General features: G+C 26.5%; 2 protein-coding genes across 2 annotated transcripts; both read right to left on the bottom strand.

Annotated features, from left to right (window-relative positions):
- Positions 1–2,222: 2,222 nt before the first annotated feature.
- On the bottom strand, positions 2,223–12,074 carry LOC145839147 (meiotic recombination protein SPO11-like). The gene is made up of 11 exons (XM_082946760.1): positions 11,965–12,074; positions 8,456–8,542; positions 7,979–8,094; positions 7,586–7,677; positions 6,830–7,003; positions 6,168–6,314; positions 5,721–5,820; positions 4,939–4,976; positions 4,643–4,719; positions 3,773–3,878; positions 2,223–2,342 (listed from the first exon to the last, which is right to left on the bottom strand). Exons 1-11 carry the CDS (start codon positions 12,072–12,074, stop codon positions 2,223–2,225), a joined length of 1,167 nt encoding a protein of 388 aa, XP_082802886.1.
- A 281-nt stretch (positions 12,075–12,355) lies between these two features.
- LOC145846368 (uncharacterized) lies at positions 12,356–15,420 on the bottom strand. The gene is made up of 2 exons (XM_082953186.1): positions 15,282–15,420; positions 12,356–13,256 (listed from the first exon to the last, which is right to left on the bottom strand). The coding sequence occupies exon 2, from the start codon at positions 13,232–13,234 to the stop codon at positions 12,698–12,700; it is 537 nt and encodes a 178-aa protein (XP_082809312.1). The 5' UTR covers positions 13,235–13,256; positions 15,282–15,420; the 3' UTR covers positions 12,356–12,697.
- Positions 15,421–20,786: the final 5,366 nt, after the last annotated feature.

The raw sequence follows: 20,786 nt of genomic DNA on the forward strand, positions 1-20,786 counted from the left end.
TGATGTATAAAAACACTGACATAATCAAAACTTACACTAATATTTTTATATAATAACACATGAGTACGTTTAAAAGAAACTTTTTCTGTTACATCTAACTAAATGTTATATATATATATATATATATATATAAAGTGTTTGTTTATTGAACAAAAAGAAAGCGCTTAAAAAGTTTGGTCAAGGACCTGGTGTACAAAGGAACGTTTCGGTTATCGGTTTAAAGTAAATGTTATAGTATTTAAGAACATGAACACTTCAAACTTAACTGCTATTTTATTTTAGTAGATTTATATATAAATAATGTATTTGTAATTCGTTTACATGACAACTTAAATTCTTAAACAGTATTTTAAAGGTAAAACCTCAAAAATTTATACAAACTTGAAAAATAAAAAAAGCGCTGAAGGTCGAATAATTAAGATCATGATAGTAAAAATTAATAAAACCTGTATATTGTTACTTATTAGCAGAACCTAGATAAATATTTCTAAAATTAAATAAGTGTGCGTAGACACTTAATAAGTTTACAAGCTTTTTTTTCAATTATTTATCACTTTTAGAGGTATGACATCTTAAACTTTATCTTTGAAATTTAAATAGTCGTGCACCTCGTAATTGATTCATTTAAATATATATTTTTTTAATTAAACTTACTAACCTTGCATTATGTAATGTTTTAGTAAAATATTAAATAAAAGTTGTGCTACTTTATGTATGATTTGGTATTGCCGCTTTATTGTCATAATATAACTATTTTTCAATAAAGCGTTGAAGTCATTGGTTTAAAAATTAAACTTTTTTTAATTTTGGTGTACAAGTAACAAAATTAATTATATAGCGCATATATATACAGTAGAATACCGCTTAAGTACGCACTTTTTTTGGTACGCACCACGCCTTAAGTACGCACTTTTCCAGAAAGACAAAAAAAAATTCTAAATTATATATATATTTTTTATAATTTTTTTATATATCTATATCAAATTTAAATAAACAAATAACCTGAATAACTGCTTTCACAGATTTCTCTAACCTTTCCAACTTAGTTAATCGTTTTTTAGTAGCTGACATAACTCAATGCTCTTAAAAATATCTGAAAAGTATTTAATATAAACTAGAAAAATAAAAGTTTTAAAAATACAATCCAACCTACATTTTTAACTTTGCCGTTATATATACAATTTATTTATCAAAATAAAGGATGTTATATTAGAACTTCTAAGAAATTCCAGTTTTTTTGCCTAAATTTTAAATCATCAAGTTTTTCCAGACTATTTTATGTTTCCAGGTAGAATGGCCAACCTGCTGAGTTAGCCTAAGACTTTCACAACTTTTAAACTAAGGTGAATAATCCTGAGTAGTCTAAGTGGCCTGAGGTTGTCCTCTTATTAAATGTTAATAAACTAAATACTTATGTAGTGGTTGAAGAAAAGTGAAGAGATTGACACTGACCTTCTATATTAAATGTAATTATTAATAATGTAGAAACTTTTTATAGAAAAAAAAAATCATTTTAAAATCTATTAAAAAGATTTCAGATTAGAATTATGTATTAAATACTATTTAAATTAAAAATACTAGTTTATTGGCTTAATTATTTGCTGGCTAGTTGTAAGAAAGAAAACAAAAAACTAAATTTCATGTTATACTATTTCGTCAAAAAGTACGCACTTCCCGTGCTAAGTACGCACTTTTTGGTCGGGTTCAACTTGCGTACTTAAGCGGTAGTCTACTGTATTTTCAAGAAAGTTATATATTAAATTTTTTGTTATAGTTGTTTTGAAATATACTTACAGTTCTATTTCTATCTGTATCTAACTAACGCACGGCTTTATCTACATAACATCAAGTAGAAGATTAAAATTAGTGTAATTTTTTTATAATATATTTTGTACTTCAACTTTTTCTAACCTTTAAGCATAATAATTTTGTATAAACTTAACATAAATTGTTTTCAATTTAATTTCAAAAAAACTTTTTATGTTGCTTTAATAATTAGTGTTCATACTTTTAAAGTTTTTAATGATATGATTAGAATAAAAAGTGTTATTGTTAAGTGTAACAAATAGTCCTACAAATCTGAAAAAAATTAGAAATTTAAGGCACAATTCTCTACTACAGAATAATTGATACAAAGTCGTTTATAAAACAAATCAAAACTTTAAAAGAAGTAAAACATAATGTTGCAAACAAAAAATATAAAAAAGTATCTTGAAACAAAATCATATCCATTTGCCGTGTTTTATCTTTCTTGGGAGGAAAGTATCACCCAAATAAGAAGGTGAAATTTTGTTGACTGCTTGAATTTCGGCCTTTGTTTTAGTGGTTAGCATCTCTTCGATCTTCAAAATTTAGCAGGTTAAACAAATTACTAATGTGCAAAATTTTTGTAAAACAGTCCAACACTTAACAATAAAATAAACAATATATTATTTGCATACTAGAAAAGATTGTAGCTATTCTTTTAAACCAGTTAGTAAAAAAATCATTTAGTAATTAACATTTCTTTTTTGTAGGTAACTTTAGAAATTTTTGTAAGTTCTCAACAGATGTGTGCTCAGAAAAGTTGGATCATCAACTGAAATTACTATCAAAAATAAGTTTGACAGTGTTTTAGCTATTTTTTATGTTTATTTTGTAAAGAAACCAATTTACAATATTGTTCAAGTGTATTTTTCTTTTATGTCATTTTACATTAAATTTTTCATCTCGTTATAGTTAAACTTATAGGTATATGTATATTTATTTATTTACAACTAAGTAAATTTAATAGCTAAAAATAAGCACATAGCTTTAAAATTGTACGATTTACTGTTTTTTATAGATTTAAAACAAGTTTATACGCCTCAGTTTAATACTCAAATAAAAAGGTTTCTTGCCATTTAAATACCATTTTTTTTTTTTCAAAATCAATTAAGTAATCTGAGTTAAATCTAATATTTTAAATTTTTAAGAGAATATTTCTTTTTTTTAGTTTCATAATAACTTTTTAATCAACTTTTAAATGTTGAAATAATTTTTTTTACCATTTTTTGACCATACTTATGGGCATTGCTTTTTTTTCGTGTTAAAACACTATAATGCTAAATGATTTGGTCAAACTCAGAAACTTTTTATTGAATTAATTAGAAACCATTCACAATAATGCAAGACTTGAAGATGCTTGTGGTATTTAAATAATAATTATATTAAGCAGTAATTTGCTTTTTTAAACAAAGTTACATATAGACTACTACAGGTAAGAAACTAGGATATTAATAAGTATTGATCTTTAAATTGTATGCTAAAATCAAAAATTTGACTTACCATGCCTTTAAAATATATGAAATTTTATAAAATCATTGTAATTTTGATAAATCTTTTAATGTTTACGTTTAAAAAAATGAAAAGCTTAAAACGTAAAAATTAAAAATATAATCATATAAATTCTCTTATCTTCATCTGATTTTTTACTTAAAGACTGTAATTACTAGTTTTCAAAATAGCTAATATTCAAACATTTTTCACATTGTATCTTAGAAACTAGAATTGACTTCAGCAATGTTCAGGTAAATAACATAAACTTGAATAATAAGAAAGATAAATTAATGTATTTTTTAAGATTGAAATGTAAGTATTACTAAGGATTTCTTAAGAACTTTTCTATATACTAATAAACTTAAGAAATTTTTTCTGACCAAATATGCCTGTTTAACCGAGGATAGTAGCAACTGTTAATAAAAGTAATAACTACACTTGCCTTTATAGTTGCATTAAAAAGTACAAAACAAACTTGTTCTTTAATAGCACCTTCTACATACGGCCTCTCATACATATCCAGTAACTTTTTCTCGTCGTTTTTACTTAAAGGTATTACAGCATCTTCCGGCAACTGAAGCCTATCAAAAAATTTTGAAATAAAAACTATTATTTGGTTTTATTAACTAGTAGAATAAAAATAAAAACGACTTAAACATAAAGTAATAAAAAATTTTGAATACTAACTATTTTAAGAAACAGATATAAAAAACATTGAGTTTCGATGCTTTAAAATTACATATCATTAGTGAAACTTTATAGTTAGTTAATACTACCAAAAATGTACTACAGGGTGGCTACTGGTTTTTGGCAAACTTTCTCCAGGTTTTCAAAATTTTTCCAGGTTTTTGAAAATAACACGTTTTTTGATCTATTTTAGTTAAAAATTAAGTTGAAGGTAAAAAATGTCTTAAATAGAATAATAACATTGAAAAATACAGTAAAGTTACTTTAAATGTGTTTTTTAATAATAATAAATATAAAAATGACAAAAATCTATTTTTGTGTCGTATCGAAATTTCTCTACTTAACATGTAAAAATCTATAAAATTCCAGGTTTTTTGGTGATCTTCGTTCAAAATTCCAGGTTTTTTTCTCAATTTGTCAAAATCAAGATTTTTTAGTCTCTAAATTGTCAAATTCCAGATTTTTTCCATTATACAAGGTTTAGTCGCCACCACTGGTACTATTAAGATTAAGAGATTTTATTTATTTCAAATTTATAGTTAACTTTCCAATTTTAGTTTCGGATAATTTTGACTTTTTTTTTCATTTAAAATTGTTAGTATCAAACTTTGTATCAATTATATTTTACAAAACATTAGTAATAACAGTTTTTTAAAACCTTCTTATATCTGAAGGAAAAACTCCTATCCAATGCATGAATGGTAAATTTAAGTTGTTTGAATCCCAGACTTGTGACTGAAATACAAAAGTTTATGTTTTTAAAACGATTTTAATTATTTTGATATCATTGTTAGAATTTTTTCTTTATCAAGTACGAACACAAAAAGATACTTATAACAAGAATGCTTTAAATGTTGAATAATCTGAAAGTAAATAAATTCTTTCAAATAAAAACACTTTTAAAACAAATTAATTTGTTTTGTAAGTTATTTACATTATTTTAACACAACTTACTTTTGATCCAAACTTGTACACAAACATAATTTCAATTCCTGAAGAAAAAGTTATACATTATTAACTAATATTTTTATTATCTAATTTTAATTACTTAATTTTTGTTTTTCTAGTATAAAAATAACTAAAAACTATCTTTTAAGTTAATTTATTTACAAACTTTACAATGTTTTAAATAAATATTTCATTGGAAAGTTAATTTGTTTAACCAAAGAAAAAAAAAGTTACAAAACATTTTACTTTAGTTTGTTGTAGTTAGTAAAGGTTTAAATTGCTCTTTATACGTTCAATTAAAAGTTTAAACATGATCATCAGTCAATGATATATTACAACAGAAGTATCAAAACTTAATAAAATATATTACGTATAAAATTTTCAATCGAACATTTTTTTTAATTTAAGAAAACGTTATACATTTATAAACAAACTAAATTTCTAGCAAAAGGTATAATTTAGAACTAAACTAATTTATATGAAATATTTAGAAAATCTTCATACAAGCATTTATCATGGCGAAGTCTTTTATACCATATAACGTACAAATTTTGTAATATAAGCAGCATTTTCAAATATGAAAACCATCAGTTTGTTTTTTATTTATATTTTACATCAAAGATCATAAAAACTCTCGATACAATAATTAATTTTGAATATTTCTGTAAAAAATTAATTGTATACGCTTTTTTTTCAAAATAATACTTATTGGTAAGTTTTTTCTAAAAAAAAAGACAAAACTATAAAAATTTACCAAGTAAAAATTATCTTAAATGCATATAATTAACCGTACGGATCTGCATCCATGAGTCCAAACACGGGAATGTGTAAATTATTTCTTATTTTTCTGATCATCAGTCTCACGTTCACGTCTGGCACACCTTTACCCTTATGAAATTTTTTGTTATGTCATGAAAATGTTTTTTTTACGTTGAAAAAGTATCGTTGAAAGTTTTGATTAGTGTATTTTAAATTTTGCACAGAAAATACTTGGAACATTTTAAGAGCAGTCTTTTGTATTAAAGAAATTTAAAACATATGCAATTTAGCAAAACAAAAACATGCTTTTAATGTTTAAACTGTAAAACTATAGGGCTTTAATAAACTGGAATGAACAACCAAAGTAAAAAAAAATCAAAACAATGAATATTTCTAATTTTTGTCTTTGCCTTTTGGTTGAAGTGGTATGTGTACATATAGATTTAATATTGTTATGCTACTGGCAAAATTCTAACGGTAACTAGTATGCAAGGAAACTTTTGAGTGAACTTGTCGTCGAGTAAGTGTTGAAATGTGGCATCTTTTTCGATGACCAGAACAAATTTCGCGTTTCTCGTTGAAACGTTTGTGATTTCGTCCACTAAAGTTGGTACTAAAATCCCCTGCAATTAGTTATAAACTTTCTATCAAACTTTTACTTTTTTTGTTAAATTGGTACTATTTTTGATTATTCGTATATCAAGTCACTCAAAATACAAAATCAAACAAACAAAATAAATATAAAACTTTTTGTTTTCAAAACGATCTAATTGCAATTGGTTCACTTTAACACAGTATAATCTGATAACAGTAAAAGCTTAAAAGTGTTTTATTTAACTTTTACCAAAAGACAGTACATTTTTTTTCTTAGTACACAACTTACTTTGTATATTTTCTTTAAACTTTATAAACCAAACTTTTCTTTATATTTAAAATCAAACAAACTAGATTCTTTCGCGAAAAAGCTACAAAAATAAAAATTAAAAGGAACAAAGTAATCAATCTCTAATAAACATACATTGAACACCAGACAATTAAAACGTTATCATTCAAATCAAAATTAATTCGAAGTTACTTTGCAAAAATACTCATTAAACTTAAAATCAACAATCAAAATACTAATCATAAGCCAACGTACAGCGGCGGAGAGGGAGCAGTCGGTGACCTCCCTCCTGCCACTCTCGCAGTACTGCAGATCGCCTTGCACGCACCCCTTGGAAGTCGCCACCACGTTCAAGCACCTCCTGGGCACCCGCAGCATGCACGCCACGTCGTCCACCAGCCCGTCCAGCACGCGCTGGTTCTTGAACAGCTGCAATGCGATAAAAAGCTATGCAGTTTTGTCTTAAAAAACTTTATGAACAAAATGGTTAAGATTACTACAATTCGGATGAGTATAATCATCGTAGCAGATGTAAAGATAGTTATTAGTTCTCGAACAGCTGAAACGTGTGACAAACTGTACTTCCGATGGATAGAATTGAATGAATGATTTTTTTGTTTTTGTTGATTGTGTGTTAAACAGTTCGAAAACAGTTAAACTTTAGAATTTTGTGGTGGTAATTAATAAAGGTTGGAAACTTGAATGGTAAAAACTATTCAAGAACATATTTTTAATTAACAGATAATTGAAAGTTATAAATCTAAGGGTGTTTTATATCAGTTTCTGAAAATTTTAAGAAGTATATTTCTACTTGAAGGTTGGTTAGCATTAAACTAAAACATCTCATTTTCTATTATAACTTTTTTCTTATGTTGCATGAATTTAAATTTAATATATAAACAAAGGTAAAGAAGATAACAAAACAATAGGAACAGTTTATCGCTAGAGGAAGCTACAACAAAATTTATTCTGGTAACTTTACACAATACTAAAAACACTAAAGTATCTTACATGTGGTTCCTCGTAATATAAATCTCTCTTTGTAGTTACTTTATTCAGTTGCAAATGCTTGTATATCATTGACATTACCTTTAATAAGAGTCCTATGAAAACAAAAAAAGAGTAAAGTAAATTTAAAAATTCATTTGAGTTTAAATATACCAAAAAATCATAAGTATAGTAGATTATGATGTTTAATTAATCCTTTATGAAATAAAAACTTTTTAACTTGATTTGTTGAAATTAAAAAATAAATATGATTGATTATTTTAATTTTTAATATTTCTTCACTAAAAACAAGTAAACCAAAACTATGGTAAGAAAAATAACAAGCTTTCAACTGCAGTGTTTAAGAGATGTTATAACCATAAAACGTTAAAAAAAAGTTCAAAACTTTTAACACACCAAATTTTTCCATGGAGTTTTTATTACCGAGTGAAACAACTGTCATATGCGGGTTTTCCTGGCAAACCAGGCCAACGTTCGGCTTGTAACTGATGTTGTTGCTGTTCGTACGACTTCTGCGTGTTAAAAAAGTTACATGCTTCACAACTAGGCGGTAATCAAACAGCTTTTATTTTAGCGTACATAGTGCGTTTAAAAATGGAACAACTATGAATAATTTAAAAAACATACTTTGTGATTATATTCGTGTTATAAATCTTTTGAATTACAATATTTAATTTTGCTGATATCAATCATGAAATAAAAGTTAGCATCAAAGAAACTTTAATATTAACACTTCTTATTTAACTGTAAGCATTTTATATGTGAATTAACTTTTTAAAGACGTTAACTTTTGTTATAAGCAACGACTTGTAAATAAAAAGGAAGCTACAACAAACTTTTAATTTGTATAAAAAATTAATAAAAATTGTTAACCTGATTTCAAAATACGGTGTTTCTCTATTTGCAAGTTGATTGACTAGCATTACTATTCTATCTTCAATCTGTTTTATTAACTCCCTTCTGTAATGCAACGTAAATATTGTACAAGTTGTGGACTGTCAAGTATCATATTAAACAAAAATACTTTACAAAAACAAAAATAAAGTTAAATAAAGTGCCTGAAATACTTAAAGCAGAACTAGTATATAAGTTAAACAGTTAAATATAGTTCTTTGTTTTTTAAACTAAGCTTTTCAAAAGAATAGTTTATATTTAAACTCTACTTTTAACTTTATTCCAGGGACATTTTAGTGTAGGATTTACAGGAGTAGGAAATACTTCGTTTTTATTAAATATCCTAATTTAAGCAGAGATACAAAATTAAATTCTAAATTGTCCTTTCCGTTTATATATACAATTTTAATCTATTGGAAGTTATAGCTATTTAATGAAGTGGATTAATCGTTACATGTTATATTTACATTTTGATTATAATAACAAGTCCTTAACTAAAACAGCTTCTACTAGTGTTTAGTTTTATATTTTGAAATAAAATTCAACTATGTACTTTTGTGTTTCTATTATCTGTAAATTTGCCATCAAGGAAAACATAAACTTTCTCAGTTAGTTTCAGAGTTTAATCTAATAATTAATTTACTTAACATACACATTTTGGCGAGTTATATGTCTGAAGGACTGAGTAGTTTATTTAAACTTTAGTGTAGGAAATAAAGTTGACAAACGTTTTGAAAGTTTCTTGTTGTTGCAGTAATTATTCTAGAGGATGTGTTAAGTTTTCAAAAAAACTACTCTGCTTTACATAACAAATACTATACCTTGAAGTCTGATCACATGTTATTTTCTTTTTAACATCAACAAAATCAATTAACTTATAACGATACTTAAACTTCGTCGGATAATTATATATTTATTTTAATATTTACAAAAACATTATGCTTGTAAGGTATATTCCACAACAAACGTAAATAAGAGTTAATAGATAAAAAAGTTCAATAAGAAAACGTGTGTGCGCAGATTATTTAGCTACAATTTTATTAAAAAAGTTTTTTTTTAATTTTATCAGCTGAACAGTGTTGCGCAAATAAAAAAAAATTAGGAGTAAGTTATTCAGCTACAATACAAAACACATGGTGAAACAAGCGGGAGTATAAATTTGTGCAGCGTGATCAGTTTGGGTGTTTAAATATAATTATGCGAAGTACAAATTCTCTTTGTTTGAAACGTTTAATTAAGGAATTAAAAAACAGTTTTAATGTATTTTGCAATTAAAAAACAAACTGGTTCTCAGTGTTTCAGCTCGGACATTTTAGCTTGTGTTTTGGTAACATAGAGACATACTAAAACTTTCGAGAGAATTAAAGTTTAGTTCTTCTACGCATCAGAACATAATTCAGTAGTACATATATTGATGGCCATAGAATCAATATAGCAATTGAGCTGATAAAGTTTAAATCAAGTGAAGTAGCAGGGTCACAGACACCAAGAGCCGCTTTTAATCCATTTATATTAGTATACTAACATACAACACTACTAATACAAGTTAATTATGACAATATAATAAAACAAATAACTATTTACATGAAGAAGCACTTGTAAAACAGCTTAATTTATTTAAAATACTTTTTTTAAATTTAAGTGAATTCTGTTTTGATGTTATACTTTATCAAAAAGAACATAATTTGTTATCCTGAATATCCTTACAACTTATTTCGTTCATTAAACTATTTTAGACGAAGTATAACAACTAATTAAGACTTATAAATGAAAGGTAGGAAATTTACTTTATCAGTACAATATTATGCGTAATTTATTAAATGAACTAAACGGTAAAAATAAAAAAATACAAGGTAGTATAAGTACAAAAAAGTTTTAACACTTTAGTAGTTTTACCTAACTTAGTCGGTAAGTATTATTTTTTGTTGTTTTTACGAAGCAACCTTTTTATAGTTTACCTCAAAAGGTTATAAAACTAAATTTAAAAAAAAACTGTTACTTTGGTAGTAGCAAGATGCTTTAATCTTTTAAAACTTTCTATTGTTTCTATTGTTGTAATATTTTAAAACATTCTTTTTAAACATGCACTTTATGTATAACTACATAAGACTAAGTATTGGTTTATTTAAGATATGAACAGGGTTGCCACAGAAAGAGCTAAACATTATTTTTTTTTACTTTTCTTTTTTACTTTCTTGACTTTTTTCAAATAATTTTTATCGCTTTTTGTAAGTTTTCTTGAAATTTAAGTTTTCTTGTTCAAAAATCAAGAAGTACCACCATAAAACCTTCTTAAAATTGTCTTAAATTGTGCACTATATGTTTTTGTGATAATTGCCACATGTAAAAAAAATCCAGCTAAAATTCATTTTTTGAGTCCTATACAGTTTGCATTGGGGTGGTCTTAAGAAAATTGAACTCTGCAAACGTGAAAGTTTCTTCGAAACGTCAAAAACTTTGCACATGGTATTTTTGTGGTATTTGCCAAAAGTAATAAATTTTTAGCTGAAAGGATGCCTTATTTATAGTTCTACCCTAATGAACACCACTTGCATTATAAATAATTATATCATCATCGTTTATGAGCCCATTCAGAAATTTGTTTTAGAAAGCCAAGAGTCCTTGAGATATCTTAGTTTTGGCTTCAAAAAAATTAAAAATCAAATGCGTTCAACAAATTTATGTAAGTAATTTAAACTGAATTAGAAATAAAAACAATAATTAGTCTGAGTTTGAAAACCCTATACATAAAGTATTAGTTTTCGATACAAGTATTTCCAAATAAAAACCTTAAAATAAATAATGAACTTACTCTATACTACATAGTAAATACACAAGTGAAATCATAAAATATCTTAATTTATTCCAAAAATGCATTTATTCCCTGAAAAAAGATGAACTGCAAAAGCAATATTTTTTAGAAAACAACATTAGCAAAATGCAGTTTTAGTGATGGTAACTTGTCTTAAAAGAGCATGCTTCAATCATATTTCCGAACTTTTTTTTAATCCATTTTTTTTTAGATAATTTTTTTGTTTTCCTGAATATTTATAATATTTCTGACTTTGTGGCAACCCTGTATGAAAGTAAATAATTCGTTTTAAGCAAGAATGCAAACTATGTAGTTAAAATTATAAATATTATTAGTGTTTAAGTTTAAACATTAGTTTATAGAAATTATTTTGAAAAAATATTTTTTTTTAGATCTTACTATTTCATACCTAAACTTATGAAAATTAAAAAAGTGTTCCATTATTAGTGAATTTATAGGCTTAGATTAAATTCAAGTTTTAAACTACTAAGTACAGTATAAACAAATAACTAACTTTAAATTCAGCTAGCCAAAAACGATACAAATTAAAATGCAATTAACCCATTAAAAGTTCATTAACATTTTCAACGAAAATATTGTTTGCACGCTGTTAAAAAAGCCTTAATTTCTTTAAGATAAACTAAGTGAAACTAAGCTATGTTAATATTCAACTGACTTGTCGACTACTTCTGATTCAAAATACTCATACTGAACTTTGTCTATTTCTCTCTGCTGGTCTATATGCACCCAGAAGTCTCTGGTAAGTTCAAACAACTGCTGCGACATTTCTATACTTAAAAATAGAAGTGCTAAAAATAAATACCAAGTATCATGTACCACTTATTATAAGTACTATGTATTTTATATAGTTTCATTAAACAATTACAATTGATAAAAAATATTTTTTTGCTAGGTTATTTTTTTTTTCTTTTTAATTTTCAAAGAACTATTTAACAGGTTTTAATTTAATACTAACTTTATTATACGTTTTAGGACCCTATGAAATTAAAACGTTGTTAGAAAACAAAATTACATGTATGTAAGAAACTGTGTTAGTATGTGTTTTATCATTTATTATTTCAAAACATAACTGTTTTTGTAAACTGCATTTTATATGAAAATAGCAAACTACTTATATAACAGAAAACAACAAAATGTATTGGAGCAAAAATTGAAACAGAAAAGTAATAAAACAACATTTACATAATTAAACAAATTCTTGAAAGAATCTTTGAAAATTTTCACAATACTTGAAAAAACATATAACACAAAAGCACAATTATCTAACTATGATTAAATTTTTCAGTACCATCAAACTAAAACTTTTAAAATTAAACTAAATTTACTTCTCAAATTGAAAAAAATGTACAACCACAAGCAGCAAGCTCCAAATAATTGGAATGCAACTTTCAAGCATCGTCAAACTGGCCAACTTCTACTTCAACTCCCATCATATCCCTGGACATCATGGTGATCTCGTGGTCCATGCAAACATGTCCATGCAAACTCGATGGTCCGAATTCATCACCCTCCTCGTCATCAGTGTCCGGGTGCAGGTCCTGAAAGTCACACATCAGCTTGTACACTATGTCCGGCTCAGCAAGCAGCAGATCCACTTCAGTGCACGGGTCTTCGGAATCCATCTCATCAGAGTCACTGTCAGTGCTGGAGTCCTCTTTTAGTTCATAGCAAGACGGCAGGCATATTTCCTTTCTGTACTGTATGTACAAGCCAGTTTGCTGTGGGTTCACGCACTGCAACACGATTTGCTTGTACTCCAAATTAAAACAGTAACCATCTTTCTTCAGCTTAATTGTGACCTTGTTGTCGTCAACTGTGACATAAGCTTCAAACTTCTCATCGCTTCTGTTGAGAGATAGCTGGCAGTTGCCCTCCCAAGAGACTTTTTCAGTGGCATAAGCAAGCTCGTCGTTTGATGATTCCATTTTATTAACACTTACAGTACAGCTGTATTTTGACATTGGTATTAGTATAAAAGTGTGTAAAAAGTTGATGAACTGTATTAACTCAAAATATTTAAATTTATAAAAAAGATACATTACTTTTAATAAAAAATACAAAGTCAAAAAAACTAGCCAGAGATTTAGGAAAAAAATCAAAACTAGCTGGAGTTTTGCATATAATAGAATAAGCCTGAGTTTAAAAAAATCAAACTAGCTTAAGTTGGTCTGAGTTTTTTAATTTTTAAATAGCCTAGTGTGTGACAACCCTGAACAATTAATAAGTATGTAAAATTTAATACTCATTAAAATAAGCCTAACTTGCGTCAATCAAGTTAAACTAACTTCATTCTATTGTCATACCTCCTTCTACACCCTTTGAATTTTTAAAATATACTATATTATTTAGTCTATTAACTTTCTGGGAATGTTTATTTGGTTACTAAGATAAAAACTATCCAAAAGGTTGAAATATTATCAACTAACACCACAAGTAAAAAATGTTATATTTTTCAAAATAATAAAGTTATTAAAACTTAGTTTTAAAATATTATATTTTTATAAAAGATAACATTTAGAAAAAACCTGATCAAAGATGGTTGTTGCTTGATAAATATATTTTAAACTAAAACTACAATTTTCTTAGTTTTTTGATATAAATGTTAATTCAAAATCAAGAAAGCAAGTACATATGGTAAATTTTTCAGCAAATTATTTATATTTTTGTTAACTTTTTTTTGTGTTTCAGCTACACATGGTTATAAAATATTCCCTTCTTGTTTATTTCCTTAAATCTCAATAATAGTTTAAATGTGTAAAGCATTAAAAATAATTTCTAAATCCAAATTAATGTGTATAAAAAAGTGTATTCCACTACTACTCTAAATTTAAAATGACTTTTTCAAGATAAAATAATAATTATTTTAATACTACTAATTAAACTATTTAAGGTTGACATCTATCTCCAAAAAATAAGAAAAGTTTTAGAAAAAAAATGGTCTGTTTCAACATTTTTAGATTAAAATTCAAAAATTAATTAACCCTGTGGTTTTTTAATACCTAGCTCTATGAAAACTAACTTGTTTTTTGTAGCTTTAAGAATTTGCTAATTGAAAAAAATAATCAAAAAAGGTAAACATGTTAAAAACAAGGCATGTCAACCATAACTTAATTAATAAAAACTTTCTTACAATAGATATGACCAAAAGCATATTAATCAAAAAACAACATTACTGTGATGATTAAATAAATTTTTTATTACATTATTTATGTGCAAAATCCTTGTTCAAGTATCTTTTTTGGAATAATAGTACGATAGTTTTAATTTCTAAACATTATGAACAAATATTAACTTGTAAATGTATAAAAAAACTATTTTGAAATAAATAAAGTTTTACAAGAGTACTAAAGCACTGGGTAGGTCTGTCTTGAATATAAAAACAAAATAGTTGGCTTGGTCACCAAAAACTAGCTTAAGCTTGTAATTAGAATTCAAATATGTAATAAGTAAAACTAACTTTAAAAGTTCTAAACTATACTGATATCATTTAAACAAAAAAAACATGAACATGTTAAGTTAAAAACAGTTGATGCTTTAAAAAAACTGACTTTAGAAAAAAAAGAGTTCAATCAGTCTTTTGTTTTATAAAAAACATTAGCAAGCTAAAGACAGCCTGGGTTTCTTAAACTAATTTTTTAAAATTTAAATTAATTTGAGCTTGCAGAAGTTTTTTCAACACTTTTATTTAGATTGAGTTAGCTTGAGTAATGGGCAATATGAGCCTACTTTACTATGAATACTCAAAAGATATTTCATAACCAAATCAAAAACTTTTTATAAACAATTTTTGTATCAATTAATAATTCTCTAGAAAGGAGAAAAAAATTCCCTATAAGACTTAATAAATTTTTTAAATTGAATATAAGTTGATAGTACCAAGTTAGAAAAAAATAATTGTACAGTTTACTAGCACATGCTTTAAAAAAAAAATTAAATTTTGTTCTTATATTACAGTTTATACTATTAACTTACTTTTTACATTCAACAGCTCATTTTAATTAAGACAAGACTCAAAACTTTTCTACTCCTAATCAAAAAATCTTTAGTTTTCAGTAGTCATTCCATGCATTAATAGAAAAATTCCTATTGTAGCCATTTACTTGAACACTTTATAAAAAAAACTACTTTCAATATTTCATCTATATAAAAAACATATATGTTTTTACACAAAATAAAAATTTATCCTAATAATAATTTAATATTAGACTAAAAATGCTAGTGATAGTTTAAGGGCATAGGGGGGAAAGGGTAAAACATTTTTTACAATTTGATCTTATTTTATATAGTTTTTACTAAGGTACAAGACGCTTTTTGTAGATTTTTAAAATTAAAAATATTTTTTGAGATATTGCCGGTCAAAGTTGGAGGCAACAATAGGGTCCTCATGGGAGGCGCAAACTAAAACAGGGTTGCTACACATCAACTGAAAAAAAAATTCCGGCTTTCTAAATTAAACTCTAAAATCTAAATTTAAACTTATTCTAAAATAAATAATCTAACACTTGAAACTATATTAAGCTTTCAATCTAATTTTAATACAGGTTAAAACAACAGTTTTTTTGCTGAATTCAATTATCAAACTTCCATTACATCACTTGAACCATCTGTGTATGAATGCTATATTTGCAATAAACAGCTCTATCAGCAAAATACTTGTATTTTACTTAATAAACACAGCTTGTCTGATAAAAAACACATTTTTTTAGCATTTCCTAAAATAAATGTATCTAAATAAACAAAACAACATATAAGAAAATTTTACAATTAAAACCCTAAAAGAATAAAGAGCTTAATAAAAAACTTTTTATTATATGTACTAAAATATATTTCTGGGTTTCTTTATTAGCACTTCAACCTCTTCATATAATTAAGATATGGTTTCCTTCATTTGGTCTGCATCCCGCTTCATTTTTTTGGCAGTTAAAACCATTTAGCTTATTTTATTTAAATCTTTCTCATCTGCTGCCCCTACACTTGTCAAAGAGGATTTTTTCTCTAAATCTAGCCACAACTAGTAGACTTCATTTCTTTTCTTTTTGCACTCATTTATTTTTACCTCCAATTTTGCTGTCTCAATTATTTACTTAAACAAAAATTCTTTCTTTGATTCTAAAATTATGCTAGATTAACTTTTGTGTAAATATCACAGTTTCACTATGGAATTGTTCTTGCTACAGATCATCAAAACTAAAAAGCTTACAAAGACTGCTAGTTCAAGTAGAGTAATTGTTCAATATGTCAATAGAAAAATTTTGCAGTTTTATCAAGGATATTTTATTAATTCATACAAGATTATTTATAATTAAACAATTGTGTCCTAACATACTCAGAAGCCCTTATTTTACAGTGGACAAAAGCATTAGGTGAAAGTAATGTTCTAACAAGATCTTGTTAACAGTATTACATGATTACTATACTAGAGTGAAGTAGCAGTTTTTGCTGAAATTGGTAAGCAAACAATAGTGACAAAGTTTAGCACCAATGCTTTACAACTAAGGGATATGAAACTACTGTTCATTACTTTATTTATTTATTATCAAGTTGAAAATGTTTTTATTAAAGTTGTTAAACTTAGTAATGAAATGAAGCAAAGGTAGGTAGCAGAATAAAAAGAGCTATAATAGATTCAAGATGAAAAATAATTAAAGAAAAGGGATCAATATGTGTCTAGTATATGTAAAGGTTGGAGTGGGCCTGTAGTGAGCGTTAAAGAAGAGCTGCATTCAATCCTAAAAAAAATTCATTCTAAAAAGGAGGTTATTGTCTGAGCTGAGTTAGTTTACGTTAAAGAGTGACACAAATCAAAGTTTCATACACAGGGTTGCCACTCTTGAGTCAAAAAAACTGTCCTGAGTGACCAAAAACTGTACTGAGTGACCTTAAACTGTACTGAGTGACCTTAAACTGTTCAGCCTCCCTTTTTTCAAATATTGAAAAAAATTAAGTTCTTCAACAAAATTGGTGGTTATTATAACTGTGAGACCTTAAGGAGCAGCAATTGTTCAACAAAATTTTGAACTTTTTACAAAAACTTTTTAATTTAATAATATTTTTATTCTCAACAAAAGTTTATAGATTTTTTTATGTTTGTTATAAGAATTTTTATTTAATTAGAAATATTATGTTTTAGTTTTTAGAAAACAAATAAAGAGATCTCAACTACTGGAGGAAAAATAATGAACTTATTCTTTCAAAAACTTATTTTACAAACTAAGTTTTGGTCAAAGACCTCGTCAGTGCTTAAATAAATCTTATTCAAATAGAGTATTTATTACAGGCTTTGTGGCAACCCTGTTTCAATGTTTTTTAATGAGCATCTAAAAAATAATTTATTTAAGCTGCAAAACAATTAAAGCTTAGCATGCAATCCTAATTATATCATTCAAGTTCTAATTGATTCTATTTGAACAAGGTGTAATTTTATTAAATAAAAATGTCAATGCAAAAAAGAGTTTGGAGAAATTGATTATGGATGTGAGGGCCGACTTTGCAAAAGGTCTGGGGGGGTATTTCAAACAATATGAGGGAACATAAGGAGGAGCTATTGATCCAAAAGAATAGAGTTGTTGAGCTTGAAAAATCAGTGAAATTTATTAGTGGTGGTTTTGACAAACTGGAGATGGAAAACAAATGCATGAAAAATCAAATAGAAATGTTAAAATCAGATAATGTAAAGTTATCTGAGATTGACAAAAAGTTAAGTAAGGTGGTGAGTTGTCCCAAAGAGTTAATAAGATGGACAACTTTCTAAGAATGTAAAATGCTGAAATCAAAGGGATACCGGTATCAGACAATGAGAATCTTGAAAGTTTGGTGATGAACACATTTAAAATAGTTGACCCAAGAATTAATAAGAAGGATATTGTTTCATTTAGAAGGATGAAACCAACTGGAAAGGCTGAAGATAAAAAGAAAGCATTTAACCCTATTTTGATTAAATTTAGATCTTTTGAGCAGAAGGTTAAGATCATGAAGGAGAAAAAAAAGTTGGCAAATGCTAATCTTAGCTCTATATGTAATAACATTTAGAAGATGTACATCAACAAAAATTTGTCACAATTTAGTTGGGACCTTCTTTACAATATAAGAAGGTTCCAAAAGGCTAATGGCTGGAAATTCTCTTGGTCGTCTGGTGGGGATGTTTTGATAAGGGAGAAGGAAACAAGCAAGGCTGTTGTAGTTCATTGTGTAGAAGAGTTGAAATAATATTCTAAATGTGATATCACTTAATTCTAAATACTAATTAATTTATTCTTTTTTTTTTCAAGTTTTTATTGAGATTTTATTTAGTACTTTTTATGAGCTTAGAAAAGACAAAATTAGTTAAAACTGCTTTTATTGAGGTTTGTAGAGTTTGCAAAAATGATTTTAAACCTCCAAATTTTGACTATATATTGTGATGGGTGTAAAAAATGGATACATTTTAATTGTTCTGGGCTATCTAAACTTAATTTTAATTTCTTTTTTTATAACAGTGATTTATTTTATTGTGAAAACTGTACAAATAATTTTAAATTTGACATTGTTGGAAGTGAAGACTTTTGTAAAATTGATTTTTAAAGATTTTCTTCTAAAGATAAATGTGTATATTGTGAAGGTTGTCTTAAATGGATGCATTTCAAATGTGTCAGTATACCAAATAAGAGTCTTACTAAAATATGTAAAAATGATTTAACTTTTTTTTTTGTGAAGATTGTGATTTGAAAATGTCTGTTTGTTATAGATTTAATTTGGCTTTTAAAGACTCAGAAAATTGTTTAACTTGTTTTTTTAATGTTTTAGAAAATGTCATTTTGAATGTACAACTAATAAAAATATTCTATACCAATTTAAAAGCAATAGTTTTAGATTTTATTGTGATCTATGTGAAAAATCTGTGTTTCCATTTCAGAATGTTCATGATCTTGACTATGGTGGCTTTAAAAAACCTACGTTCTCCCTTTCTTTCTATGTTGTATAATAATTGTGTTGAGTATGGTGTATTTCATAATTCTTTAAACATGCTGAGGTAGTGCCAGTTTATAAAAATGGTAAAAAAATGATGTAAATAATTATAAGGCTATTTCTCTTTTGTCTCCTTTTTCTAAAATTTTTGAGTCATTAGTGTGTGAGAGACAGAGTGGTTACTTTCTGTCAAATGATTTACTGCACTGCAAACAATATGGGTTTAGAAAAATAGTACGACTGAGTTAGCAGTAAATCATATTGTTGAGAAACTAGTTGAGACTGGTGAAAATTAAAAAGTAAATTGTTCTGTTTTATTGGACCTTGCAAAGCTTTTAATACTCTTAATCATAAAATTTTAATATCAAAACTTCAATGCTATAATATAAAATGCTCAATGTTAAGTTTTATTGAAAGTTATTTAAAAGATAGAAGTCAGTCTACTGTTGTAAATAATGTTGTTTCTGAGCGTGAAAATTTGAATGTTGGGATACCACAGGGTTCTTGTTTTGGTCCATTGTTGTCTCTTGTGTATATAAATGACATATTTTCAGCTACAGATATTAAATTAAGATTGTTTGCAGACGATGCCTGCCTGAGTTATCAACATTGTGATATTAACCATGTTAATACTGTTATAAATATGGGTTTGAAAAAACTGATGAATGGCTGTGTAAAAATAGATTGTTTATTAATTACTCAGAGACAAAGTTTTTACTGTTTAATAGAGCTGCAAAAAAGAATGAATTCAGTGTTAAGGTAAATGGTTTTGTGATTGAGCAGAGTGAAAATATTTAATACCTAGGTGTGGTATTAGACGATAATTTAAATTGGAAGGCACATTTAAAATACCTTAAATCTAAGCTTTTGAGAAGTTATTTTATGATGTCAAAATTAAGATACTATTTGGACATGAGTACTTTGAAAATGGTGTATTATAGTTTGTTTTATCCTCATATCCAGTATTGTATATCTGTTTGGGGTGGTGCTGCTAGTTGTCATTTCAAGCCAATTGTTTGTATGCAAAAAGGAATTTTATGTTTGTCGCATGCCTTCACTAACTCCAACAAATTCATTATTTTTATAAACAGGTATTCTGAAATTTAATGATGTTTTTAATTTGCAAGTTTGTAAGTTGATTCTGAATACTTTGAGAGGATTTGAGGTTGACCACAGTAAGTACGGTTCATACACACAATACAATACATTCAAAAAATAATAATTTTGTAATTGAAAGACCTAGAACACGGCTCGGCCTAAACTAAGTATTTGGGCCCCAAGTTATGGTCTAGTGTTCCAGAAATTTTTAAAAACCTAAAAAAGGTTCAGTTTAAATATAGTTTAAAAAAAATTTTGTTGAGCCAGTATACTGAGTAGGTTTAGAGTGATGTGGTTGAGTAATTTGTGTTGCATGCAGATTTTGCTTAATTGCTTTTGGTTGTCATTTGTTATCTGTTTCTCTTAATATATGTATGGTCAATTTTGTTTGTGTTTACTCTCATCATGATTGGCTGGTTTTAGTCTGTTGATGGG

This window comes from Thalia democratica, chromosome 1 (genome assembly GCF_965202585.1).
Source record: "Thalia democratica chromosome 1, ktThaDemo2.hap1.1, whole genome shotgun sequence".
Taxonomy (NCBI): domain Eukaryota; kingdom Metazoa; phylum Chordata; class Thaliacea; order Salpida; family Salpidae; genus Thalia; species Thalia democratica.